Source organism: Lagopus leucura, unplaced genomic scaffold (genome assembly GCF_019238085.1).
Source record: "Lagopus leucura isolate 7727_CA_CO unplaced genomic scaffold, USGS_WTPT01 Super-Scaffold_100037, whole genome shotgun sequence".
Taxonomy (NCBI): Eukaryota; Metazoa; Chordata; class Aves; order Galliformes; family Phasianidae; genus Lagopus; species Lagopus leucura.
The window spans coordinates 5,767,233-5,795,141 of record NW_024962286.1 but is presented as its reverse complement, the minus strand read 5'-3'; the positions used below and the strand labels follow the sequence as shown (position 1 = coordinate 5,795,141).

At 54.1% G+C, this 27,909-nt stretch overlaps 1 protein-coding gene across 1 annotated transcript; it reads left to right on the top strand.

Annotated features, from left to right (window-relative positions):
• CHD5 (chromodomain helicase DNA binding protein 5) lies at positions 1-27,275 on the top strand. The gene is made up of 41 exons (XM_042883430.1): positions 1-52; positions 322-515; positions 3,792-3,968; positions 4,723-4,841; positions 5,366-5,604; positions 5,829-5,953; positions 7,701-7,824; positions 9,138-9,304; positions 9,605-9,823; positions 10,683-10,889; positions 10,965-11,176; positions 12,052-12,183; positions 12,774-12,882; positions 13,369-13,560; positions 13,639-13,839; positions 14,230-14,367; positions 14,857-14,978; positions 15,368-15,541; positions 15,976-16,117; positions 16,305-16,436; positions 16,898-17,015; positions 17,493-17,617; positions 18,412-18,643; positions 18,733-18,858; positions 18,971-19,143; positions 20,068-20,242; positions 20,560-20,646; positions 20,832-20,920; positions 21,071-21,204; positions 21,358-21,502; positions 22,705-22,864; positions 23,019-23,098; positions 23,251-23,380; positions 23,918-24,007; positions 24,374-24,508; positions 24,658-24,766; positions 24,932-25,064; positions 25,441-25,636; positions 25,802-25,965; positions 26,072-26,186; positions 26,290-27,275. Exons 1-41 carry the CDS (start codon positions 1-3, stop codon positions 26,295-26,297), a joined length of 5,901 nt encoding a protein of 1,966 aa, XP_042739364.1. The 3' UTR covers positions 26,298-27,275.
• Positions 27,276-27,909: the final 634 nt, after the last annotated feature.

Below are 27,909 nucleotides of genomic sequence, written 5' to 3'. Positions count from 1 at the left end.
ATGCCCTCCCGGCCCTCGACGCTGCGCTGCGGCGCGGTTGACGCCGAGGGCGGCTTGAAGAAGGACGGGGTGTGAATGAGGGGCGGGCGGTGAGGAAGGCGCGCGGTGCGGCCGACGCCTGTTGGACGCCTCGCTGCGGGCCGTTCTAACGGGCCGTGCCGGGAGCCGTGCGAGGTAAGGGTGGAAGCGGCGCTCGGCTCGCCCCGTGGGGCCGGCGGTGCTGCCGCGTCCCGGTGTCTGTGGGTTCGGCCGGGCGCTGAGCTCGCGTGGTGTCGGCGCTCCTCCGAGGGCGCGGCGCTGAGCGGCTGCGGGTTTGCGCAGGGAGGGCGAAGCTGAGCTGTGCGCGGGGAGGCCGCCCACGTGAGTTGTCCTTCTCGTCCTCAGAAGATGATGATGGGGTCCTGGAAGGGCTGGAGGAGTTTTTCGCAGAGGAGCGAGTTGCTGCGCAGAAAAAAAAGAAATGCAAGAAGCTGAAAGACTGCAAGGCGGCCAAAATCAAGAGGAGGAAGAAAGAGGTAATGCTGCGTGCTCTGGGACAGGGCTGGTGGGTTCCTGCCAGCTGTGCTATGGAGGTGGGCTGCCCGGGGCACCCAGCGCCTGCGGGGACACCTGGGTACGGGCAGCTCCCCCGTGTGTGAGGATGCTCGTGGCCCTGGGAGGTGACTGAGGATCGGGTTTGGGTGGTTCTTGTCCAGCTCCGATGATCTGCTGAGGTGGGTGCTGTTTCTCCTTGACTGCTTTTGTTCCTGGTGGAGACTTTTAGCTGTGTTGTGCAAATAAATGAATGGTACGGAAGCTTACAGCGTGCAGGATGTAGTAACAAAGCGCCAGGATGGTTCCCAGCCCATGAGGTTTGGGTGCCTGCAGTGCCTTCTGGGGGCTGCTCACTCCCACTGCAGTTCTCTGGTACGTCTGTACCCCGCTGCGCTGCACCAGGAAGGCAGGCTGTGCCTGTGTGGCACTGATGTGACAGCGAGGTAATGGGAGATGAGGAGCAGACTTCCATCTGTGCTCTGAGCCTTCCTTGTTCTGGTTGCTGGCATTTTGAGTATCTGTTCCTTTCGGTGTATTTCCTTTAATGCTGGAAGCGCGTGCAATAAATGTTAGTTATGGTCCTCAGTTGTGAGAGTTATCTGCACATCATCTTGTTCTCTCTGTACTGACTCCCCTGCTCTGTCCCATGCTGCACGGTGAGCTGGTGGGGAGTGTGAGGATGAGGATGCTGGATGCAGGATGAGGAAAACACCTGTAGGCGTTTTTGTTGTGGGCTGCACTTGACAACAACATTCAGCAAGGAGGACAGGGTAGGGAAGTCTCAGGATTCAGCGTGTGGAAGAGTTTTTGAGTCTTATGAGAAAACAAAGGCGGGGCATCATGGCCTTGAGTCTAATGGCACCTGAGTGGTTCTTCCCACCACCCCCCCAACCCTGGGCTCCACCGTGTGTCCCAGGAGGTGGCTGGGCTGTCCCTGCATGCTCTGGAGGACTGGCTGTGTCTTGGCTGAGGGCTGTGAGCACCAGGCGGACGCTGTGGGGAAGGAGCAGTGAGCAACTCTGTTCCTCAGACCTTTCCCCAGGAAATTTGTGCCTGAAGATGAGCATCAGATGTTCTTACGCAGCAGAGCCAGAAGCATCCCCACCCCTTCCCTTGCAAGCAGGGGATCAGTGATGCTGTTCTCTTCCAGTCATTGCTGCCACTCCCTCTGGGACTTGTATGAGCAGATTGGCTGGATGAGGTGGCACAGCCAAGTGCTTTTGCTGCCGACAGGAGCATTATGTGCTGTGTATGTAAGAGGACCTGACTGACTCCAGCATGCTTTGACCTGGCAGCTGCGAACAGAAGCCTGGAGGAGGCTTTTCCCCTCCTTCGTGGCCATGGTGATGTTCTGTTTCTGCAGATACCACACAAAGCTGGCTCAGGCCGCCTCGCTTCCTGTGTATTTTGCAACGTGGGATGTGGTTTTTTTTCCTGTGCTGCTTTTTAATGGGGGAAAGATAAAATACAAACATGTGGTATGTTCGTTCCTGGCAGTTCTCCATTCACGTCAGCCTGCCTGAGGCTATGGGAGCAACATGTGCAGCCTGAGCCGTGTCCGACTGCTTCCTTACAGGGAGCGGGGGGAAAATAACGGGATGGATGTCAAAGGCGTTTTCTTCTTTAATTAATGCCTTGAGTGGGCAGTGTTAATCAGGCTTGGTTCTGCCTGTCAGAGGTTGTTCTGTCTTCCACCAAAGCCTGCGAGGAGCTGCAGTGCTGTGGGTAGGCAGTGAGCTGTGTTTCTGACCAGCACCCAGGCTGCGTTCCCAGTCAGGATGTAAAAGAAAAGGGAACCCTCAGTTTGGGCTCTCTTTTCCTGAATGTCTTCCTGGAGGTTCTGGGGTGTAGGATGCTCTCTCCTCCTATTAGAGGAAGGGAGAGGTGGGGATGCCTTGTGAACCTGTGCTGTGATGCAGGTGCTTACACCATGGCTGACCTCACCCTGCAACGCCCCATGTTTTTGTCACAGGGACGTGTGGCAGAAGTGATGCTGCGTTGCTCTGAAATGGGAATTTGCCTGTTTAGCCTCACTGCAGTTCATTCTGGCTTTTGTGGCAATGCTCACTGAAGCTCTGGTGCTTGAGTGCTTGATGCTGCAAACCCCAGAAAGATCTGCATAAAATAACGGGCTGCAGTTTGAACCTCAGCGTATGTAGATGAAGGCCCTCATCAGGCGAGAAAGCAGGGAGAGTGGGAATTTCAACCTGTACTGCAGTCGTTGCCACGGCAACCAATTATTCAGCGCTAAATTATAACTGCTAAAGGAAAAGCGCTCTTTTTTTTTTTTTTTTTTTTTTTTTTCCCCAAACCAAAGAAGACCCGACATCAGCAATGGCCGCTGGGCAGAGCCGGGCTCTGCAGGCAGCCGGCGCTTCTGCGCGGCGCGGAGCTCCGGGCGTCCGCGTGCCCCGGCGCTGTCCGAGGTGCTGAACCGCGCGGCTCCTGCGGGGCGCTGCCAGGGGCGGGCAGGCTGCAGGGAGGAGGACGGATGCCCGGTGCGCGCGTTGCTGCTGTCTTTCTTGCAACGTGGGTGAGCCGCCCCACGAGCAGTGGCTTTTGTTAGGGTGCTGTTGACTTTGTTGCAGCGAGTCGCTGTCTGTCCCAGAAAGAAACCTAAATTCTGGCTTTCCAATGCTTGGTGTGTACGTAAGCCTGGTCCCTACTGACTGCGTCTGTCAGCCATCCAGCAGGGCCCAGGCCTTTCTGGAGAGGTTCTGCTTGCTGCTAAAGCTGTGACCAAATGCCTGGTGGGAGTTCCACGTGGCTGCCTGTCTCTCAACATCTGTCTAGTGAACTGTAAGACATGCAAGTGACTCCAGTGATGACCTCTTCCTTTAGTTCTTAACTGTTCACCCTGTGGTAGAAAAATGTTACTGTACTGTAAAACCAGAAGCAAATATGAGATGGGGCGCCACACACTACAGTGTGTTATGTCAATCAGAAAAGTTACTCAGGTTTCACCTGTCTGAAAATTGAAGATCTCTAGCTGAACGTTTAAGCACCTCTCAGAGGAGTTGCTCATTGCTTTACTGTATGGCTGTTTTTAATACGCGTGTTCATTTCTTTGCTGTGTCCTGGCTTTCTGTTTACGCCACTGCACATCAGAATGGTATGTGAATGTTGTGGTATTGCAGCTTTCTGATGCTTTCAGAGGAGGGTGTTACAACATGGAGGCAGAAGGGGCATCTGCTTGTGTGCCTGTGGCTGAGGGAGGGCAGGCGCTTCTCTTTCTCCACTGTCGTCTTCTGTTGTAGGGGAGCAATGATGAGATATCAGACAATGATGAGGAGATTGAGGAGAAATCTGAGAGTGAAGGAAGTGACTATTCCCCCAACAAGAAGAAAAAGAAAAAACTGAAGGAAAAGAAGGAGAAAAAAAACAAGCGGAAAAAGAAGGATGAAGAGGAGGATGACGATGATGGAGGGCTAAAGGTACCAAAGATTTGTTCTTCCTGAGCTGGTGCTCAAACGTCGGATCTCATGGTGTGGCCAGGTCCCTGCTGGCATCCGAGTACACAGTTCAGCGAGTCAGTGAATGAGAGCAGAGCTGTAATTGTGGTCAGTCACCTTGCACTGATGGATAAGTTCCTTTGCTTAAGGCATGGAGGTGGAAGCGCAGTGCTCCCCATCAGGGACACCGAGTTTGTGGCCTGGCGATGTGTGCTCAGTTCCTCATGGTGCCTTTCGTGGTACTGCAAGCACTACTGAAAGCAGTGGTTTGTTTTATTTGAAACAAACGGAAAAGCAGCCACAACAATGCTAATTTTGTGGTTGTTTTTGTTTTTAAAACCATGAAGCATTTGCAATTCCAGCAGCAGCCCAGCCTGTGGTGGACTAATCAGGCGCTCTCAAGCATAGCCTGGCATTTTTACTGACAGATGAAAGGCCAGCATGATCCCATGTTATTTTTGTTAGATACAGAGATTGTGTTTCCTGGAGACGTGAAACCTGGGGAGGCTTTGCATTATATTGTGTGGTATGAGGAGCATTTGGATGACGCTGTATTAATTTGCTTCTTGGAAGCATTAGTTTATTAAGCGCTTGTGCATGCTTTGTTTCTTCATATTGCAGAAACAAATCTCTGTGTGTCACTGACTTGGGAGAGAGTTTGACGTGGGGTATCTGACAGACACTGTTTGTCTGCAGAGCTGTCACTCACATTAACAGTGTCTCTCTAATTCTACAGGAGCCTAAGAGCTCAGCCCAGCTGATGGAAGAATGGGGCCTTGATGATGTAGATTACATTTTCTCAGAAGAAGATTACCACACTCTTACTAATTACAAGGCTTTCAGCCAATTTCTCAGGTACAGAACTGTAGGCATCAATGGGGTCTTGGGAATGATTGAGATTTGGATGTGACTCAAATAAGAAGTTGAAGCTGTGATGCAGAATTTACTCCACAAGCTCCTTACTGTTTCTCCCTCCATGACAAGAAAGATCTGGGCTCCATTTTAATTGCAGGATAATTGACTGGAAAACAACTGGATTGTTTCTCCCCCCGTGCCCGCTCTCCACAATTCCATTTTTTGTGTTTGTTTATTTGTAAAGTTGCTGTAGGGGATAAAAATAAGGAACAGTAGCAATTTTGGCTTGTGTTATGAGGTGTTCAGCACACAACAGCAGTCTGAGAAATCTAAGCACGGGCTTCTCTTTATTTCCTTGATAACAAAGTTCTGGTTTCTGCTGCCAGTAGCAGTGCCCCACAGCGACCTGCTGCCATCAGTCACGCACTGCTGGCACTCCAAGAGCCTTCCTGCAGCACGTGACAAGCAGGAGCAGGCGTGCATTTCCTTCAACCTGTGTTTTTTTCCTTTCCCCCACCCTTCAGGCCTCTGATTGCCAAGAAGAACCCCAAGATCCCCATGTCCAAGATGATGACTGTGCTTGGTGCCAAGTGGCGAGAGTTCAGTGCCAACAACCCGTTCAAGGGCAGCTCGGCGGCGGCAGCAGCAGCAGCTGTGGCTGCAGCAGTGGAGACTGTCACAGTTGCTCCAGCACTGGCTGCCAGTCCCCAGCAGCCTGCACTGCCCCCTGTCATCAGGAAAGCAAAAACCAAGGAAGGCAAGGGTAGGTACCGAGCACGGTGAGCTTACTGTGAAAGTTCTGCTGTTTCTGACAGCATTTGGCATTTCCAGCCCTGGTGCAGTTTGCTGCAGTCCCTTCCTGTGTTCCAGGGTAGCTGTGTTCCTCCTCTGCCAGTTTTTTCTCCCATTTCCTCGCAAGCACTGGATCTGGGCTGGCAGTCCAAGGACTCTTGGAACAGTGGAACAACGAGTCTTTTGTTCCTCCAGGCCCAGGTGTGAAGAAGAAAATCAAGAGCTCGAAAGATGGGAAGAAAAAGGGGAAGGGAAAAAAGATGGCAGGCCTAAAATTCCGGTTTGGAGGAATCCCCAGCAAAAGGAAAAAGGGCTCCTCTGTAAGTGTGCGTTTCTGAGGGGGCCTTGGGTGTGGAAGGGTGCAGCAGGGAAAAGCCAGGACAAGTTCCCTTTGCCTAGAAATCTCCTCTGTGCAGGGCAGCGTGTGCTGCTGCAGCAGGACTGCCCTGTTCTTACCAACTTGCCTATTCCTCTTGCAGTGCCTGTTGCCTTCTAGAGATAACGTGGGTCACAAATCTCTGCATGGTCCCTGCCCTGCAGCCTTGTGCAGCACATCCTTCCCTCAATGGCCCTCAGTGTCAGGACGTCCCATCTGAGGAAAGGGCCAAGCTGTCTTTGGTTGGGGGTGGCAGGAAGCCTGGATGAAGGCTGCTGAAAAGAAATGCCACAGCCTCATTGGTGCCCCTCTTTGAGATGCCAGTCTCTGTTCAGTGTGATTTTTCATCCCTTGTTAGACCTGCATCCAGGCTTGTGTTGGTAAAGATGTCATATCTGGGCATGTTTGCTGCTAAAGCCATATAATCACGTTTATTTTCAGCTATGAGGTTGATAATGCCATCATTTCACATTTCGTTTGCAAAGGAATTCTTCAGGGCTTGCACTCCAGCTGAACTTTATGTCAAAGAGAATTATCAAATGCTTTAATTAAGTTGCCATTGCTTGCCTCCTGGCATCTGTGTCTCTGCAGCATGACCCGGGGACAGCTGAGCACCCCAGGAAGTGCATGGGAGCAGGGTTCTGCTGCAGTTTACATGCAGCACTCTTGTCAGTGTATAAATATCAGGCATAAGCACAGCATTTTAAAGAGCAAACCTCCTGAATGTCTACTCAATAGGAATGGTGCTCCTGCAGATCTTGATCGAAGTCCCATTATTTCACCTTTGCTGGAGTTCCCTGCCTCTCCTGCTCTTGTTCACATAACAACCAGTTTGTCAGTAACTCTGTGTATCAGAAGTAGAAGAGGAAGGAGCAGGCTGGGGCAGTCACTCAGCCCCGCATCACAGCAAATCCATCCCTTGTCTGGGTACCTGGATGAGGAGCTACGGGACATGATTTAGTGCTTGTGGTACTGATAGGAATGGGAGGGTGGTTGGACTAGATGGTCTTGCAGGTCGTTTCCAACCTTGCGATTCTATGATTCTACGTTCCAGATCTGTGCACTTGCATTTCTAAGACTGAGGAGGAACTTGGGCTTCTTCCTGCAGTCACAGTGCTAAGCACACAAAGGTATACAAACTGGGGCTTTGCGTGCAAGTCTGGCCTCCAGGATAAGAATGCAGACCCTGTTGTGTTTTGAGGGAAACCCAGAACCCATCTCTTGACAGGCAAACGCAGTGTGAACCTGAGTCACTGATTGATGTATTTTAAATGTCTCTGAGATTTGCTCAGTGGCTGCACCTCGGTGGTGCTGCTGAACCCGGCTGACTGCCTCTGTGCTGTGCTGAGCAGTGTGAGATAATTGCTGTAGCCTATGCTGATCGATTGCCTGGCTGGAACATCGATCTGATGGAGGAGATTTACCTGCTTCCTAATGCCTGGTGACACAGTCTTATGAACCCTGGCTGCCAGTGCCAGGAATGGTGCCCTGCCACCGTTCCCAACGCCCTGAACAGCCAATTCCCTACGGTGCTCCTCTTGAGGGGGCCCCGAGGAGCTCAGCTGCTGGTCGGTGATCCTGTGTGGCTTCATGCAACTGCTGGTGCTCAGCTCTGCTCTGTAGCAGAACATCCTGGAAGCGACTGCGTGCCAACACCTGGACAGTGCGTGGTTCTGTTTTCTCCTCTGCAGAGTGAAGAGGAAGAGCGGGAGGAATCCGACTTTGACAGCGCCAGCATCAACAGCTCCTCTGTGCGCTCCGAGTGCTCGGCTGGCCTGGGGAAGAGAGGGAAGAGGAGGAGAAAGAAAAAGAGGAGTAGGCCATCTCTTTGTACTCTGCTCCTGTTCTGTTTGGATTTCCCTCTCGAGATGGTGCTGTCCCAGTCCTTGCAGTTCCAAGCAGTGTCCAGCACTGATTCTGTGGGCAAGGAAGGGCTGTGCTTGTCTGTGTGTGTGGGATGAGAGGTGCTTTCTTGGTGTCCAGACTCTGCAGTTGGTTGGCTTGCAGAAAGCACACTCTACTGTAGTGCTTTTTCACAGCACTGCTGGCAGTGAAGGAGCAGCCCGATGCCAGGGCCTCTCCATCCTCCCCTTTCCCTCCATGGCTCGGGGCTTCTCTTGCCCCGATCAGCTCTGTGTTGTGGACTGCACTGTGTCAGGAGGGCAGCTGCAGTGTTGTGTGGTGCTTTGGGCACTGGGGTGCAGTGTGGGCAGGCAGGCATCTGCCACCCTCCTGCATGTCTGCTCCTCCCAGGTCTGTCCTGAGGCGGCACGGTTCTGCATTCGTGGGGCTCTGAGGCGCAGCTTGTGGCTGGCTCCTGGGGAGCAGGGCTGGCTGCAGGCTAGGCAGTGCTGGGTGGTGTTTGTCTGTGAGATGTGTGGTTGGTGGCCAGCTGGGGCTGCGATGGCGTAGGGAGATGGAGGGCAGCAGTGAGAGGTGTCTGGCAGGCTCTGAGTGGCTGTGGGCCGCTTTGATGTGCGTGTTCCTTAAGTGGTGGAGGCTCTGTGTTGGTCTGGTTAATGACACCTCCGTGCCTGTTGAGGGAGGTCCCTCTGCACCAAGACACTGTGCTTCTGCTGCTTCTGCTGATGAGATTTGCTTTTGAGAAGCCAAAGGGTGCCTTCTGTGCTCGGGGACAGCTGGAGGCGAGCGTTCTGCCTGCTGTGAGGTGTGGGCCTCGTGGCCCTCGCTCCTTCCTTCCCTCCTCTTTTGGCATGGAGCTGGAAGAGCTCCTGTTCTGCACCCAGCGAGTGCCCAAGGAGAGTGCAGCAGTCCCAGGAGGAGGGTCCTCAGCTGCATTACTGTTGCATGGAACATTTGCTGGCGCTGGGGTCTGTGGAGGTTTCTCTGACTGCCTCCCTTGCAACCTCTCCAGGTTCTGGCATTCTCCATTGAGAGCCTGAAGGAACCAAAGGATGATACAGTGTGGAGAGAGAAAGAGAGACAGAGGTGAGATGATGCTGTGTGCGAAGATAAACTGTGATGCTGAGGGACAGAGAGGCAGGGGGACATAGCAGGAGGGGCCGAGGTGAAACATGTTGCGTTTTCCTTTACCATAGAGGAGCAGCTGTCTTGGGAGAGCCGGCAGCTCTGCTGTGCCACTGACTGCATCTGTCCCTTGCTTGTAGTTGAAGAAGGGGATGGCTACGAGACGGACCACCAGGACTACTGCGAAGTGTGCCAGCAGGGAGGGGAGATCATCCTGTGTGACACCTGTCCGCGTGCCTACCACCTCGTCTGCCTGGACCCCGAGCTGGAGAAAGCCCCCGAGGGCAAGTGGAGCTGCCCACACTGCGTGAGTGTGGGTGCCGGGGGGAGTGCTGCCCGGCGGGGGGCACCGGCAGGGGGTCTGGGTGATGGGGAGACTCTGGCCTGAGCCTGGAGATGCACAGTCAGGCTGGGGCTGGTACTTGGGAGCGCTTAACTGTCTGCGCTGGGCCTGGGCTGTCGAGCTGGGGTATTGCCTACGTGAGTGGGACGGGTGGGGTGTGGAAGTGTGCCTTCCTCTTGTGATCCCGCTCTGGGCTTGGGGCCTCCTCAGTGCTGTGGTGATGCTGCTGTCCCCCTCAGCTTTACTCTGGCTGTACTGCCCCAGGAGAAAGAGGGCATCCAGTGGGAGCCAAAGGAGGAGGAGGATGAGGAGGAGGAAGGTGGTGAAGAAGAGGAGGATGACCACATGGAGTTCTGCCGTGTCTGTAAGGATGGAGGGGAGCTGCTGTGCTGCGACACGTGCCCGTCCTCTTACCACCTGCACTGCCTGAACCCACCCCTGCCAGAAATCCCAAATGGTGAATGGCTCTGCCCTCGCTGTACAGTGAGTGTTTCCTGCCTTTGTCACCTTGTCCATGCTCCTGCACCCTTTGGCCCTGCCTGTGCCCTGCAGCTCAGCTGCCTGTGCAGGCTGCTGAGTTCCCTGTCTGCTTCTAGTTTGCCTGGCAGGTCCCATTTGATGTATGCCCCGTGTAGTGAGGGCTCTACCCCTGAGGCAGGCTTGCTGCAGAGGTGGGTGTGATTTGTGGAGCCTTGAATTGTGCTGGACAATTAAACGTGGAAATAAGGAAACATTTATTCAGCTCAGCCTGCTCTAGTGGTAAAGCCTGTCCCCTCAGGGGGTGTCATGGAAGTTCTCCTCAGACACACGTGCACCACTCAGCCCTCGTCCACTCCGTGCACCTCACCTCCTGATTTCTGTCTGCGTAATTAGCAATAGCAAATGAATAACTTCTCCTGGGAGCAGAGCAGAGCAATGCCTCGACTGTGCCCAGGGCAGCTGACCCTGTTTGCAGGGTGAGTGAAGTACAGTCAGGGCCTGTGCTCATTCTAGCCCACGTGGTTCCCTGGGGTGCTCTCCTCTACTCTCAGCAGCAGGCTCAGCACGGGCTCAGCCTGGGGCCTGGCTGCTTTCCCCCTCACTGCACTGCTGATTGGCTGCAGCCTGTGTGGGTCCCTGCCCTCCAGACCCCCATGCCCTGCAGACTCTCCTCCCTGTGGCAGGCTGGGGCACATCCTGCCTGCCAGAGCCTGCGGGCTCTGCGCCTCTGGGCCGAGGGATGCAGCGATGCAGTGTGGTCACTGTGTTCTGCATTCCGCACAGGGAGGGGTGGGTGGGACACAAAGCTGACGGGGCTTGTGTTAAACTTCCTGCTCTTGTGTTTTTATTTTTTCATCCTCAGTGCCCTCCTTTGAAGGGAAAAGTACAGCGCATCCTGCACTGGGCCTGGAAGGAGCCTCCGGCCCCGCCGCCCTCTGCGCCGCCTGCCCCAGATGCAGAGCTGGCTCTGCCGCTGCCGAAGGTGCTGGAGGGCATCCCAGAGCGTGAGTTCTTCGTCAAGTGGGCAGGGCTCTCCTACTGGCACTGCTCCTGGGTCAAGGAGCTACAGGTGAGCACAGGGCTGGAGCAGCGCGCCCGGCGGCTCCCGGCAGCCCAGGGCTGACGCGGCTCCGTCCTGCTGCAGCTGGAGCTCTACCACACCGTGATGTACCGCAACTACCAGAGGAAGAACGACATGGATGAGCCGCCGGCCTTTGATTATGGCTCTGGAGACGAGGACAGCCAGAGGGAGAAAAGGAAGAACAAGGACCCTCACTACGCAAAGATGGAGGAGCGGTTCTACCGCTATGGCATCAAGCCCGAGTGGATGATGATCCACCGCATCCTGAACCACAGGTGGGGATTGGGAGGTGTGTGGGTAGGCAGCAGGAGGGCGTGAGCCAGGGTGCCCAGGTGGTTTGAGCACCGAGTGACCTTGGTAGGGGAGAAAAGGGGCTGAGACCCGCAGAGTGAGCCCAAGAGCTGCCTTAACTTAACTCTCCCTGATGCCGACAGAACTGTGCCCGAGGAGAGCAGTTGGAACAAGTGCATTGCTCTGGTCTGAAGTCTTGACATTTGCACTTCTTTTGTGCAGAAGAAATGCCCTGCACAGGAGATCTGCAGTGCTGGTATTTTTTATTCTTTCACATCAAGACACCTTTTTGTTGAATCCCTGCATTTCAGGTGGCAACTTGAAATTTCAAGTGGCGATGTTACTTGGAGTCTACTTGACAGAAAATAAATAAAGCTAGCTAGCTAATTTTCCTGCAGGCTTTGCATTTTCTGCTAGCAAGGCAAGGTTTAGCTCATCATAGGTACATAATTGGCCTCTGCAGTGTGTTCATTTTTCGGTGTGGTTAAAACTTCACAGAGTAATGCTACAGAAAAAAGAAAGGAAGTGGAGTCTGGTCTTCATCCAGTGCTGGTAGAATAGGACTTGTTGCCCTTAGACATGCAGTCTCCACCCCTGGCTGACAGCAGTCCATACGTATATGTGAACAGTTACAGAGAGGCAGAGCTCTGTTTCTCAGGGGCTGATATCCTGCCCTCCCCTGTGTGATTCTCCTGGGTTTTTGCAGAGTTGGCATGCCAAGTTGTATGTAGGTTTCATTTTCTCAAGGGATTTTCATTTCAAAATGAACTTTGTGCCAGTGTGGTGTAGTCCAGGCTCAGGCTGTTGTCATCAGGTTGTTCTGATTTCATTGATGTGTTTTATGCTGCGTGTGTTCTAGCTTTGATAAAAAGGGGGACATCCATTATCTGATCAAATGGAAAGATCTGCCGTATGACCAGTGCACCTGGGAGATTGATGAGATAGACATCCCATACTATGAAAACCTCAAGCTCCTCTACTGGAATCACAGGTAAGGGGCGGCCAGGCAGTGGGACCAGAGCTGGTGCGTGCTGCAGCCTGGGGCAGAGTCCTGCAGAGCTGCTGCAGCTTGGTTGGGCTTTGCCAAGTGGTTTGTAGGCATTGCCCTTTTGAGCACACACTGGAACCACTTGCAGGGACCTCATCACAAAGAGCAGATATGAGCTCTTCCTGAAAGCCAGGTCTTGATGAAGTCTTTCCTGAAATGCTCCACCACTCCAGGGCTGCTTTGAAATGCTGTCTGCTGGCTGTTTTACAGCTATGCTCCCCTTCCCCTCCATGTATTCTGCTAGAACTATTCATGGCCTCGCTATGCTTTGGGGAGGCTCTGTGGTGTTATGCTGGTGTGTGTTGTGGGGAAAAATCTAATTCTGTGAGATTGCTGTCCTTTATTTTGGATGATGTTGCATGAACTGTTGGAAGGGGATAATTAATGCTCCATGAGTGCCCATGGGAACTGGGCCAGAAAAGCTCCTGTGGGGAAAGAGGCAGTAGAGTTTGGGAGGCATTTCTAACCCCTGGCTTGGAAACACAGAGAGGAGCGTCTGTCTGCTTTCTCCTAACGCATGTTCACTGTTTCAGGGAGCTGATGCTGGGGGAGGACACACGTCCTCTGAAGAAGCTGAACAAGAAGGGGAAAAAGCTGAAAGAGGAGAAGCTAGAAAAGCCTCCAGAAACTCCTCTTGTTGATGTAAGTAAGAATGGCAGTATGAGCTCACACAGAGGTTGGTCAGTCTGGTAAGGTTCTCTTCTCTAGTTCCTTCAGGGACAGGTTTTTTACTTGTGAAATTATGGTATGGCTTTACCCTGTGCATGGGGGATAACAGTCCGTTTTCTGGAGCCATGGTTGAGATCCAAGAGGACAGTTCTGAAGGAGGGCTCTGGGGTCTTCTTTCCCCAAACCTTTGTGTATGCGACGCGCAAGGGGAGAGCTGGGCCTGTGCTGTGAGAGGCCTTGCAGACTTTTCCAGCACGAGGGAAGGAGGCTGCCAGGTGCCATCCTGCTCAGGGCTGCTGTGGTGGCACACAGCAAAGCCTGTGCTGAGGGCAGGGCTGTGGTATGGATAGTATCTGCACCTCTTACGGGGCTGTTCTGTGTCGCTGATCTAAAGAGGAGCGTGATTGACTGCAGAGAAGCAGGAGGGAGTTGGTTACTGCCTTGTGTCTTTTCCTTCAGCCTACGGTTAAGTTTGACAAGCAGCCTTGGTACATTGATGCCACAGGAGGCACGCTGCATCCTTACCAGCTGGAAGGACTCAACTGGTTGAGATTTTCCTGGGCCCAAGGCACTGATACGATCCTGGCTGATGAGATGGGACTGGGGAAGACTGTGCAGACCATTGTGTTCCTGTATTCCCTGTACAAGGAGGTGAGCACCCTGTGATGGCTGTGCGCCGCACAGACTGCGGTACGGAGCAAGCAATGTGGGTTTTGTCTCCCTGGGCAGGGCCACTCCAAAGGGCCGTACCTGGTCAGCGCCCCACTCTCCACCATCATCAACTGGGAGCGAGAGTTTGAGATGTGGGCGCCCGACTTCTACGTCGTGACCTACACTGGGGACAAGGAGAGCCGCTCGGTCATCCGGGAGAATGAGTTCTCTTTTGAAGACAATGCCATCCGCAGCGGCAAGAAGGTGTTCCGGATGAAGGTGGGAGCTAAGTCTGCATGCTGCCTTGCTTTTGGCCAGGAGTAGGAAGGAGAGAGAGCAGAATTCGACCCAGAGAGGGAAGTTTCTTAGGTCTCTGATCAGCTCTTTTCCAGAGAAGCTGACATTGTTTAGATGTAGAAGGTTTATGAAATCTGAAGATTTCTGCCAGGCCCTTTTCTGTTTCTGTAGTTCCCTGCTTAATTATGTTGTTCAGATCTTCTGCTGGTGTGATTCGTGCTTGAGCCCTGCTGCTGGTGCCATGCAGTAAAAGCAGCCCCCAGTCTTCTCCTTGGGTTAGAACCAGTGTCACAAACAGCATCACCAGACGTGGAGGCTTTCCACTTCTCTGCTGTCTTCTATCCTGACTTTTCTCTTCTTCTGCCCCTCCAGAAGGAAGCCCAGATCAAGTTCCATGTCCTGCTCACCTCTTATGAGCTGATCACCATAGACCAGGCAGTGCTGGGCTCCATCGAGTGGGCTTGTCTGGTGGTGGACGAAGCACACAGACTGAAGAACAACCAGTCCAAAGTAGGTGGCAGGTGTTTGTGAGCCATTCTTCCAGCCTGCTGCTGTAGCTGTTGTCACACAGCTGGTTTGGTGCTCTGTTTTTTCCTGCCTGGGAGTCAGAAGATGTCTTCAGCTTGCTCAGGCTGTGCTTGAGGCTGCATTTTGGTGGGGTTGTTCTCCCTAATGCCCTCTGGGCACCAGCAGTGATCCGTGTGCCATCCTGGCTAGTGGTGCCCACAGGCTGGTGCCTGGTGCTGGATGAAGCTTGGGCTGAAGAGCTCTGCTTGCCCCTGTGGCAGTGTGGAGCCAGCAGAGAGAGAGGGAAGCGCTCAGTGCAGTCAGGAGCTTCGTGTGCTTTGTGTTCACTGCTCCAGCTCTGCATGCAGAAGATGCAAGGTTGTTTGTTCTAAATGAAGGGGAAACCACCAGTGCTTTTTAAGTAGAATGCACACTGCATTGCTTTGATTTGCTTTTGTAAGTGCATAATTACAACTTGATATCACTTCCAAGTTCTTTAGGGTATTAAACAGTTACAAGATCGATTACAAGTTACTGCTTACTGGGACTCCACTCCAGAACAACCTGGAAGAGCTCTTCCACCTGCTCAATTTCCTGACTCCCGAGAGGTTTAAGTAAGTTGCACAGATTCCCAGCAGTTTGCTGTAACAGTTGTGTGAATGTGTAAGGTCAGCTCAGGTTTTGTTCACATTGAGCACTGCACTGTGGGCCCTGCAGGTAGAGCTTGCCTCTCACTGCGGAGATTTGTGGATGAGGGCTGAGATCTGCCCCGCTCCTTCCTCTCTCTGAGGAGGCAGTGGTGTTTTGGGCAACTTGTTCAGACCTCTTGTTGGCATATTCGATTTCCCTTGGCTATCAGCCTGGCTCCTGCTCTGCTCAGGCACAGGAGTGTTACTTCACTGCGTGCCCTGAGGGCTTTGTGTTCAAGTCCTACAGAAACAAACGTCTTTACCCCGGTGCGTCCGTTCCACTCAGCGCTGTGTGTTTGTGGCTGCTTTTACAGTAACCTGGAGGGCTTCCTGGAGGAGTTTGCAGACATCTCCAAGGAGGACCAGATCAAAAAGCTCCATGACCTGCTGGGCCCCCACATGCTGCGCCGGCTCAAGGCAGACGTGTTCAAGAACATGCCGGCCAAGACGGAGCTGATTGTCAGAGTGGAGCTGAGCCAGATGCAGAAGTGAGTGCTGGCAAAAGTGGTGGTGGGCTGCACCTGGCTGCTGCTTCCCCCCATCTGTGGTGCGGCAGGGCTTCGCTGGGGTCGGTGGGTCAGAGAAAACCTTTGTGAGGAGAGCTGAAGTCCTTTGTGTGCTCCTGGGGAGTGCTCAGCCCCTTCAGGTGGGCTCTGCGCAGTGCTGGCTGCTCTGCAGGGAGTGACTGATGTGTGCTGCACTCCTGCCTGCTGGGCGCTGAGCAATCCTGCTTCCTGGGGCTGTGGTTCCCTCAGGACAGCCGAACAGACCTGACCCCAGCCTGGGGAAGCTGAACCAGTACCTAAAGAGAAGTCCCCATACCAGACATCCCTTTTGAAGCTCTGTTGATGTATCTAGAGTTTATGCGCTGATTTCTGGCAGTCCTGCAGTGCCAGTGTCTGTCCCATTCCCCTTCATACAGGAAGTACTACAAGTTCATACTAACACGGAATTTTGAAGCCCTGAACTCGAAAGGTGGAGGGAATCAGGTCTCACTGCTCAACATCATGATGGACCTGAAGAAGTGCTGTAACCACCCATACCTCTTCCCTGTGGCCGCTGTGGTACGTGAACTGCGTGCACCACAGAGGCGTTTTGCAGAGTAGTGTGTGTGCAGTCTGTCAGTGGGGATTGTTTCCAGGTTAAAAGCACAGGTTTTGGTGTGAGTGATTTGATATCAGTCCTTGCCTTTGCAATGCATGTGACTTTCTCCATGACCTTCCTGAAGAAGTTAACCAGAATCCTTCACAGGAGGCCCCGGTTCTGCCCAATGGATCCTACGATGGGAATTCTTTGGTCAAGTCTTCTGGAAAACTGATGCTGCTCCAAAAGATGCTGAAGAAGTTACGGGACGGGGGTCACAGAGTTCTGATCTTCTCCCAGGTGTGCAGTGGGGAAGGGCTGATGATAAACTGCTGCAGGACTTGGTTCTGTATGAGAGTTCTGTGCTAGGTACAGACATGGATAGATGGAAGAGCTGCTGCCAGCTCGTGTCACAGCTGGGTGCCTCAGCAGTCGGGGATGAACCATTCCCCTCCTGAGGGTATCCCTGAAACGTTTGAAACCACTTTTTATCTGCACAAAAAAGCAGAGAACAGCAGTAGTGCTCCCCTCCTGGGCGGGCTGTTCAGACCCAGTTCCTTAATGTTGGAAAAGCTGCCTGTGAAGGATGAGATATGAGTGATGCCCTGGTTTGCAGGGCTGCTGTGGGCATGAGCACAGCCATGGCAGCGCCATCCCCGAGGAACGTGGGGGGCTGCAGTGCGTGCCGTGGGGCCGTGACCCCCAGCCCTGGGCAGGCTTTGGTGAGTTCTGTGCAGGGCTGCTCACACCTCACCCCTCAGATGACGAAGATGTTGGACCTGCTGGAGGACTTCCTGGAGTACGAGGGCTACAAGTACGAGCGCATTGATGGGGGCATCACTGGAGGCCTGCGCCAGGAAGCCATTGACAGGTTTAATGGTACGTGCCTTTCCTCCTTTCCACACGTGGCGGTGGGCTGTGTGTGCTGGGCCAACTTGCATCAGCCTGCAGAGGGGTCGGGCGCTGTGGGGGCTCTGTGCACACCTGGAGGGCAGTGTGCTGAAGCCCAGAGCCCTGGCATGATGCAGGGCTGCTCCTGGCATGTTAAGCCCCTCCAGGTGTTTCACACAATAAACCCCAGCCTGGTGTAGTGGCAGGCTGTTTGGCTTGAAAGACTCCTGCATTTCCCTTTGAGGCCTCCAAGCTTCCCTTTCAGACCTGGAGCTGTATTTTCTCCAGTGACTGCTTTCCAGGCAGTGATGTGTTTTTTACCCTTTGCCTTCCCTGCCTGTTGCTTCTTGGCGTAGACTGGTGGTCCCTGATGTTTTATAACTAAAACATCATGCTACACCCTTCCAAATAAGCCCAGCTCCTCTTTGTCTCACCTTCTGCCACCTGTGGGTTTGTCTTTCTCAGCTCCTGGTGCTCAGCAGTTCTGCTTTCTCCTCTCTACCCGTGCTGGTGGTCTGGGCATAAACCTTGCTACGGCTGACACAGTCATTATTTATGATTCTGACTGGAATCCCCACAATGACATCCAGGTTTATTACTTTTTCTTTTCCTTCCAGTATAGTAAGTATGGATGGGCCCTCTGTGCATTCTGCCAGTGAAATGAGCTCTCTCCTCTTGAGAGCTGCTGAGTGTTCCTGCGGTTTGCAGGACATAGTTCTGTTCAGGAGCCAGTTTCACACCTCTACTGGCCTTATCCTGGCCTGTCTGCAATGCAAGGGTGGACTGGCACTTAAAATTGGCTTTCTCCTGCTGCTTGTCTGCAACCTAGTGTCCCTTCCTGTTCTGGGGGCTTTCTACTTCCATTTCCAAGAGCTGTGGCAGACCCTATCTAAGGACTGATTGCCAGTGGCAAATGGCAGCTGGGGAGCTTGAGCAGCAAATGCCCCTAAAAATAATGGAAAAGAGAGGACATGCTTTTCCCTTTCTGATTGAGGGAAGGTCCTCTCTAAAGTTACTCACAGTGTTACGGTCCGGTTGTGTGAGCGTTTCCTTTCCCTGAGTCCTGGGCAAGAGAATGTGCTGGTACAGGGCGTGATGGAGAAGTCAGGGCCTGGGCAGGCTGCAGCCAGAGGATTCCTGGGAGGAGCTTTTCTGCACTGCATTCAGGCCTTTCAGTTAGAGGCCTGCACAAGGAAGCTGGCTTGCCTGTAGTCAGAGGAGGGGAAAGGAGAGGTGTAAAGTTGGCTCTAAGGAGCCTTTCTGGCTCCACTGCCCCAGAGCAGCCTGAAGGCTGAGTTCAGCCTCTGGCTGAGGGGGTCCAGGACTGCAAACATTCCTGTTTGTGTTGCGTTGGCTGTTCTGCAGTGATGTCCTCTGCCTGCAGGCGTTCAGCAGAGCGCACCGCATCGGGCAGAACAAGAAGGTGATGATCTACCGCTTTGTGACCAGAGCCTCTGTGGAGGAGCGCATCACCCAGGTGGCCAAAAGGAAGATGATGCTCACCCACCTGGTGGTCCGTCCTGGGCTTGGCTCCAAGTCAGGCTCCATGACCAAGCAGGAGCTGGATGACATCCTGAAGTTTGGGACGGAAGAGCTCTTCAAGGATGATGTGGAAGGTTGGGCCGGGAAGGAGCTGGAGATGCTTTGTGCAAAGGCAGTCCCTGTTGGAGCCGCAGGGGCTCATTCCTGTGCCTTCCACTTGCAGGCATGGTGTCTCAGGGACAGCGGCTCACCATGCCGGATGCCGTCACCCCTTTCTCTGACACGCTGTCCACCAAAGGGGGTGCAGTGACTCCTGGCATGAAAAAAAAGCACGGTGGCACCCCACCAGGTCTGTGGCCCCCGCTGCTGGGACGACTTGGCCCTGTGTCCAGCCTGATCTTGCCTGGCTCTGGGAGCACGCCGTATGATTTGCTTTCTGTTCCCCTTGCTTTGCTCTCCAGGTGACAGTAAGGACGTGGATGACAGCAGTGTGATCCACTATGACGATGCTGCTATCTCTAAGCTTCTGGACCGAAACCAGGACGCGACTGATGACACGGAGCTGCAGAACATGAACGAGTATCTCAGCTCCTTTAAAGTGGCCCAGTATGTTGTGAGAGAAGAGGATGGTGTGGTAATGTGATCAGTATCATGTCTTATAATCACATCTCTCTGTATGTCCCTGTTTGCGCTCCTTCCTCTGCCTTTCTTGTTCCTGTGGGTGTTTCTCTGCAGGGCAGTGCTCCTCCCTGCTCTTTGCTGATGGTAGCAGTGATGGTGCAGCCAGCAGGAATGCAGTGGCTAAGTGTGGTGCTGACCTATGGCGAATGCTCGGTGGCACTTGGGTTTCTCTGAACCCGTTTTTCCTATTGAAAAAAGGAGACTGTAGAGAACTGTTGTTTGGGATGGAAGCAATAATGATACCCAGGTACTGATGGTCTGGATCTCAAGTGACCTGAGGAGCTGTGAAATGGCCCCATTGATTGATACTATATCTGAGGCTGGGTCCCTTCCCTGCAACATTGCTCTTCTGGTACTTTGTTCTGCCCTTCTGAAGGCTGCTCCCCTGGATACTGGGAGCAGGGCATGCACTGCTCATGTGCTGTGCTGCTGTCATTTATTCTCCCTGTAGCTAACAGACTTCCTTTGTCTGCCCCTCGAGCCGACAGTGGGCTGCTATTCTGGGAAATCTCTGCAGATCTGTAGTTGTTCCTCGTTGTGAGCACAGGCTCTGCAGGGCAGGATGGGTGGTAGTGCTCTCAGCAGCTATTTCTAGGTGTAGGTGGCTTGCTGGGATGTTGTCTTGGCCCTTTGGTAACCGTGCACTGAGGTCAGTACATTTGGGTGAAAGTGAGACTTGGTGTGTACATACATGTAGAGCAGGGTGGAGGAGGCACACCGCAGGGTGGTCAAAGCATGTCTGAAGATCTTGCTTGCCAGCAAGTGTCTCAGTGCTCTCCTTCCCTCCCTCTTCCCTGGAGTGCAGTTAGAAGACATGCAGCAGTGTGATGCCTGCAGCTCTCTTATCTCAAGCCTTTTTTGTTTTCTTTATTTGCAGGAAGAGGTGGAACGTGAGATCATCAAACAAGAGGAGAATGTGGACCCTGACTACTGGGAGAAGCTGCTGCGGCACCACTATGAGCAGCAGCAGGAAGATCTGGCCAGGAATTTGGGGAAGGGGAAGAGAATCCGCAAGCAGGTCAATTACAATGATACCTCACAGGAGGACCAAGGTATGGCTTTGACTGCTTGGCTCCTGCAAGACTCAAGTCTGGGAGCAGGCTCTGTGATTTTTGTTCTTTTATTCTATATCTCTCCTTGGGAGAATTCAGGAAAAACTTGTCTGTGAGCAAAATATTCTAATTTTTTTTTTCTGTGTAGGAAACTAATAATAATAATGGAAAAGTTGAGTCTGGTTTCCTGTTTATTGCTGTGCCTTTCTCTCTGGCTGCCTGGTACTGGACGCTGGAGGCAGTCTCAGGGCTCCTGCTATCCCCCTCAGGCAAACCTGCAGGGTTCTCTCCTGACCTTGTCTCCTTGTGGTCTGCAGAGTGGCAGGACGAGCTCTCTGACAACCAGTCTGAGTACTCCATTGGCTCTGAGGATGAAGATGAAGACTTTGAAGAAAGACCAGAAGGTCAGAGTGAGTTAATGAACTTAGTGCTCTGCAGTGTGCTCTGCGGGAACTTCAGTGGTGGCCTGTGGTTGGGGCTGGCACTTGAATGCAGCAGGAAGGTCTGGGCTGGGTGGACCCCCTTGCTTCTGAGGGAAGCGTTCTTTGCCCTGCTGGGTGTGTTTGTTACATAGGTTGTGTGACTCTAGGTGGCAGAAGACAATCGCGGAGACAGCTGAAGAGTGACCGGGACAAACCTCTCCCTCCTTTGCTGGCAAGAGTTGGGGGGAATATTGAGGTGAGCATCAGCAGTGGCCAGAGCATGTCCCCTGCCTGTCTGGTCCGCTGCGTGCTGCTCTCCAGCATCAATCCCGGCTCAGGACTCGTAGCAGCCGTGAGGCTCTGAGGTGCCATCGTTCTGAGGCCTCTCAACCTCTGCTCCCTGCAGGTTCTCGGGTTCAATGCCCGCCAGCGCAAGGCCTTCCTGAACGCCATCATGCGGTGGGGCATGCCGCCCCAGGACGCCTTCAACTCCCACTGGCTGGTGAGGGATCTGCGAGGGAAGAGCGAGAAGGAGTTCAGGTACTGCGGTCAGGCACCAGGGTTCATGATGGCACACAGCTTCATGATGCCGTGTGCCCGAGGGCGAAGCTCTGCCCCCGGCCTCTGGCAGAAGCAGGCGCTGCGGCGCTCAGCAGGTCCAAGCTGCAGCCAGCTCCTGCTTTCCTTCCGCAGGGCTTACGTCTCCCTGTTCATGCGGCATTTGTGTGAACCTGGAGCAGACGGTGCTGAGACCTTTGCTGACGGGGTTCCCCGGGAGGGGCTGTCGCGGCAGCACGTGCTGACCCGGATCGGAGTGATGTCACTAGTAAGGAAGAAGGTGGGTGAGTAAAATCTCACGTGTGCCCTTCAGGGATGTTCTGCACGCTCAGGGGTTTCATGAGCTGCTGAACACCTCCTTGCCAGGGGTTCCCTTATTGAATCTCCAAGACTTGGTGCACGGCTACGTCTGTGGTATTGCAGTGATGTGGGTCAGCTGGAGGTAGAAGTGCACGGTTGGCAAAAAAAAATCATGGCAAAATCACATTTTTTAACTTCTAAAAATTCTTGGATTTATCGTTCTTTTCATTTCTGGTGGGACCATTACAGGAACCTGCTCAGACCTCCTGTGCTGTACAGGCCAGAGACTTCCACTCGCCGAGTCTTGCATTGTGCCCAGCATCTTGTTGAACCAAAGCACGTCTTTCAGAGAGACGTTTGGGCTTGATTTGGGTCTGAGTAATTATTGATTGTGTTGCTAATCCCAGGCATGTGCTGGGCACCAAGGATACTGGCAGTTAGGTGTATGGAAGAATCCTCAGCTGTCTTGCAAGGAGATCCTCTCCTCATAATCCATGTATTGACAAGTGTGGCACTCAGAGTTGCCCCGGGAAGACCATCAGTGGTTCCAGTGTGGCAGTGGGAAAGGGCAGATGCTGAGAGTGATGGCACCTGGTTTTGCTATGTCTTGAGCACTGACTGTTACTCTGCTGGGTAGGGAGAGTGAGAAATTGCAGCCTAGGGAATGGGGTGTGCAGGAGAGGCTCTGTGGAAGAGAGCAGAGAGGCCCCAGCGCTGGGGTTTAAGTGGAGAGGAAGCAAAGAGCATTCTGATGGAGGCATGAAGCCCTCGGGGCCAGGGAACTCACTGCATGAGCACCCCCAGGGTACAGCTCACCCTGCATGCCTGCCAAGGCTTCACGTGGCACCAGCACGGTCACTCGCACGCTGCCCTTCTGCCACCCACACTCAGTGCCTCTCCCTTACGTCTGCAAAGCCAGCATGGCAGCAGTGGACCTGCGGGGGATGGGAGGCTTTCTGTGGGACTGTGATGTCTGCTGCCGTAGGCAGGGCAGCACTGCTGCTGGAGGTGCTGCTGAGGCTGGGAGCCTGTGGAGCAGCAGGGCATGGGCAGTGGCACCTGCTGCCCAGCAAAGCATGCCAGCTGGGGTGGTGGGCATAGGAACAGCCCTGGATGGGGCTGGCCTGCTGCTGCTCTGCTGCTGGCTGCCATGTTTGACTTGCTGTCGTGTGTCTGCCCCAGGTGCAGGAGTTTGAGCATGTCAATGGGAAGTACAGCACCCCAGATATGATTCTGGAGGGCCCGGAGAGCAAGAAGTGCAGTGAGATGGTTTCTTCAGATCCCAACACCCCTGTCCCCGCCAGCCCAGCGCACGTACATGCAGGACCTCTTGCCCTTGCAGGTAAATGCACAGTGGCCTGGTTGTGGCTGTGGTCTGCCTTAGGAAGGGAGGTGGAACAGGACACCAGAAGGTTTTGCAGGTATCTGCCTGGCACTGTGCCCTTGTCACCATTGGGATTCCTGTCTATAGCTTCCTTGCTTTGCTGGTGTTACAGAAAAAACAGATCCACCGCTTGGATTCCAGGAGGAAAAGGACCAAGTGGAGCAGAAGTCCAGGAGAGCATCTGACAGCCAGGTAGGGGGTCATGAGCCTGTGCCCACAGTGCTGCCCTGCGGGCTGCAGAGCTGTGGTAATGGTGTTTCTTGGGAGGTTCTGCAGCATTCCTCTGCAAGCAAGCCACGTCCCTCTGGCTGCTGGGCTAATTAGTGTGGGTGCTTGACATTAAGGTGCCCGGAAGCACTGAGAAGGTGGAAAGTGAAGAGTACCAAGAAAACTGTGAAAGCAAGGAAAAACTGAAGGAAGAGAAACAGGACGAGAGTGAAAAAACTGAGCCTTCTCCTGAGCCCCTGGGGAAAGGTGAGTCTCTGTGGCTCAGAAGAGTGTGGGCTCCATTCTGAGCAGCATTTGGGACATCTGTGAGGGCTCTGACAGTTACACTGACATTGATGTGTGCTGGGGAATTTCTTCAGCTCAAGGTGCACAGACACAGAGCATGCACTGCGACAGCCTCAGGTGCTTGGGGCTCCTGACAGGCAGATACTCTCTGTAGGCAAATTCTGGCACTTGCTGCTGGCTTCTCTTCTCCAAATCACAGAGGGAAACCTGAATGTCACAACATCCAGTGGAAATTCCTAAGAAAAGACTTCCTGTTGGACTTCCAGATTGCTGTTTAGATGATGATACCATGTTGTCACAGATGTAATCTACATTGTAGTGTTAAAGCATCAGTTTAGTATAATCTACAGGTTAAAACAAATCAAAAGTAAGCTGTGATCAGTGCTTGTACCCGATACGGTCGCTTTACCCTGGAAGTTACAATCCATACAGATATATTATTTCCTGCAGAGCATTTTACACGTTATGCTTCTCTCAGAGTCCTGTTCCCTTCTGCAGATGAGGGAGTCCAAGAAAAAGAGAAGGCTTTGGAAAAGCCAGAGTCAAACAGCAGTCCTGGTAAAGGGGAGGACAAAGAAGTCAAGCCAGGTAAGGTGCCAGGAGGCTTTGGAAAGAGAAGTGGTGTGAAGTGCCCTGCTGGGCAGGGTCTCCGACTGAAGGCAGGTGTCTGTGTTGTGGCACGGGGCTGCAGCCAGCACCTGCAGTGGGCAGTGTGCTCTGTGGTGCTCAGGAGCCTCTGCAGGACCTCATTACAGTGGGCACTGCTGTGAAAACATCAGGAGCTGCTGGAGGTGGCAGATGGCCAGCAGCTGTTGGCAGGAGGTGGCGGGTGGCTTCTCTAGCAGTGATTTTAGTGGGGACTTCCCCTCACAGTTGGGAGGGCAGTGGTAGCAGCAGTCGGTCTGATGGCTGCATAAGTTTGGGCAGCTGTAATTTCCCGTGTTTGCCCAGCAGAGGATACCAAGGTGGAAGAGAAGGAGCAAAGTGAGGCTCAGCAAAATGGTGACAAAGAAGAGGAGGATGGAAAGAAGGATGACAGAAACGTGAACTTTAGATTCATGTTCAACATTGCTGACGGAGGCTTTACGGGTTGGTTGTTTTACTGCTGCAGAGCTTTTACATAAAGCTCTGTACTGAGCACTGCTCCGTGGCTCCCTGGGCCATCTCCTCTCTCGCCCTGCATGCTGTGCCCAGCAGCCCTGCTGGCTGACCAGGCTGTCTCTCTTCTGTTTCTGCAGAGCTGCACACGCTGTGGCAGAATGAGGAAAGAGCTGCCATCTCCTCCAGCAAGATCTACGACATCTGGCACCGCAGGCACGACTACTGGCTGCTGGCAGGCATCGTCACGTACCCTTTGGCTTTTGGGTGATGGCTTCCCCGTGCCGGGCAGAGGAGGCTGCGCTGTGAGGGCAGCGGGGAGGGAGGTGATGGAGCGGGGAAGGGGACTGGGGAGGTGTTGCTGAGAAGTGCTGTCTGCTGGCCGGTTCTTGCCTTGACGCTCCCTCCTGGCAGCCACGGCTACGCCCGCTGGCAGGACATCCAGAACGACCCGCGCTACGTGATCCTGAACGAGCCCTTCAAGTCAGAGATACACAAAGGGAACTACCTGGAGATGAAGAACAAGTTCCTCGCCCGGCGCTTCAAGGCGAGTTGCAGGTCCAGGGCTGGTGAGTCCTTAGTGGTGGCACAGAGCAGAGCCCCACGGCGAGGTGAGCGGAGCAGAAGGCGGCAGATGTTTGCGAGGCGTCAGTGGCAGAGAGGCAGCACCCTGAGGGGCAGGGCTGGAGGAGCAGGAGCACTTGCTAGCTCCAGAATGTGGCACATGGATGGGGCAGTGCTGTGGAATTGCTGCCCAAATCTCTTTCTGGGGTACTTTAGTGTGTGATTGGGCTGCGTTGGGGTGACACAAACCCAGGAGTTGTGGGGCTGGGGCGGATGGACGGATGGCAGGCATGTGGGTGGCACTGGCTCGCACGGGCACAGGGTCTGGTCCTGATCCATTGCTCTCCTGTGCCTCCCAGCTGCTGGAGCAGGCCCTGGTGATAGAGGAGCAGCTGCGGCGGGCGGCGTACCTCAACATGACTCAAGACCCCAATCACCCGGCCATGGCATTGAACGCCCGTCTGGCTGAAGTGGAGTGCCTTGCCGAGAGCCACCAGCATCTCTCCAAAGAGTCCCTCGCGGGGAACAAGCCTGCCAATGCCGTCCTGCACAAGGGTACGTGGGGGCAGAGGGCGGGGGGTGCAGGGAAGGGTGGGCTGTGCCGAGTGAGACCACAGGGCAGAGCAGCCTTGGGGAACTGCTGGAGGAGGAGCTGATGTTCAGTTGGGTCACGAGGTGCCGTGGGGCTTCGGGGTCAGCAGTTCTGGCTGTGCATTGCAGTGCTGAACCAGCTCGAGGAGCTGCTGAGTGACATGAAGGCTGATGTGACGCGCTTGCCCTCCATGCTGTCCCGCATCCCTCCTGTGGCTGCACGGCTGCAGATGTCGGAGCGCAGCATCCTCAGCCGCCTGACCACACGTGGCGGGGAGCCCGCGGTGCAGCAGGTGCGTGGGCTGGAGGAGTGCAGAGCTGCCCTGGGGTGCCCTGTGTCCCCTGCCCCAGCTCTGCACTGCACACCCTGTGTTCCAGCTTCCCTTCTCCTTTCCTCAGGGCTCCTTTGGTTCCTCCCAGATCTACAACAACAGCTTTGGACCGAATTTCCGAGGTCCTGGGCCGGGTGGGATTGTCAACTACAGCCAGATGCCTCTGGGACCCTATGTGACAGGTAGGCTGAAGCTTCTGACAGACACAAGCAGGGAAATTGAAGTGACAGATCTTAGTGCAAAGCAAGGATGGTGGTGAGCAGCTGTTTTCTCTCTTACCAACAGATATTTAGCCCTTTCCAAGACTTTCTTCTGCTGTTCCCATTCCCACCCGAGGTAAGGCTGCACCTGTGACCATCCTCTGAGCTGTCGTGTGCTGGCAGACCACGAGTCCCTGTCTGTCCCCTCAGCAGCCCCTGGGCCACTCTGCAGCCCCGAGAAGAAGCCGCAGGGTCACCAAGGGATGGGGATGCAGTGGGCAGAGGGGATGCAGCCCCGCGCCCCTCGTCCCCACATGTGCTTCAACCCCCGTGACCCCGACCATCGCCAGAACTTCTCTGAAGGGGATTTCATTTCCTTGTACATTTTTTGCACTTTCTTATTGAAGACTTGAAGAGTTTGTCTGGAAGTGTGGGATGAGTTAAGAAGGAATACAGAATAACAGTATTTATGTCTGTTTTTATTGACATGTATCAGAGTTAAAGGGAGACCTGTTGGAAGCTCTGTTTCTAGTCCAGTTCCACGCTGACCGTTAGGCGCCAAGCTTACTCCTATTCAGTAGCTTCCCTGTAAGTTCTATTTTTATGTCCTTTTTGTGTTTGAGCAAGCGCATGCCCACCGCTGCCCTGCTGCAGCACAGGGAGCAGAGAGGAGGAGGAGGAGGAGGAGGAGGAGGAGGAGAGGAGTCGGCTGCCACCGCTCCCAGCCCATCCCTGGGCTGCAGTGAGCCCTGCCTTGGGTCCCTCTGCCTGCAACCTGCCCTCCATGCTGCACAGAGGAGAGCACGGCTGGGCAGGGCTTCCTTCCATCCTCTCTGCGGCCACAAGCTGCCTGGAGCTGGGGGGGGGTCGTGGGGGCTGCTGCAGCAGAGCAGAGGGTGGCCGGACTGCTGCCTTTGTGCCTGGTGGGCTGCTATTTTGTGATACTGACTGCACCGTGGTGACCTTTTGTAGGAGGTTTATGGCACCTGTAACCAACACACTCACATTTACTTTGTACTCTGTGTGTTTTGGTTCATGTTCTCTGTGTTTTAATAAATCCTGTAAAAAGGAGGTGGGAGCAGCGTCGTTATTGTGCTGGCGACGAGGGGAGCTCTGCTCTTCCACCCCAGGGATCAGGGTGGGAGGGGGGCACAATGCTCGAGGAGGAGCCAGCCCCTGCCTGGACCCCCCCTGCTGCCCCCCTTGGAGCCCACAGCCCCGGGCGGTGGCACCATGTGCCGTGGTGCTCGGTGCCATCCCAGCATGTACGTGTATGTAGGTGTGCTTGCGGTGTGTGATGTGAGCACAGTGACACATCTGTACATTGCCTACAGATGCACGCAGATATGCAATTCTATATACCTGCTTATGTGTATTTCTGCGTGGTTTGTGCAGATATATAAAAATGGCAGCTCTCCCTTATCTATCCCACCTGCACACACGTTCACTGCTCCACCTCCCCGCCTCCACGCAGCAGCGTTTGCTGTTTCCCCTCCACGGGGAGAGGGACAACAGGCGCTGCCTGGGGAGGAGCTGTGTGGAATCCCCCCGCCCAGGGGTTCCCGTTGCCCACCCATCTTCTCCCTCACGCCCATCCCAGGCAAGGGCACAGACGCAGCGTGCCGGGGCTGCAGAGCAGAGCGCTGGAAGGATGGGTGGTGGTGATTTGTTGGTGGTGTCGCACAGCAGCCTCTTACAGCCCCGG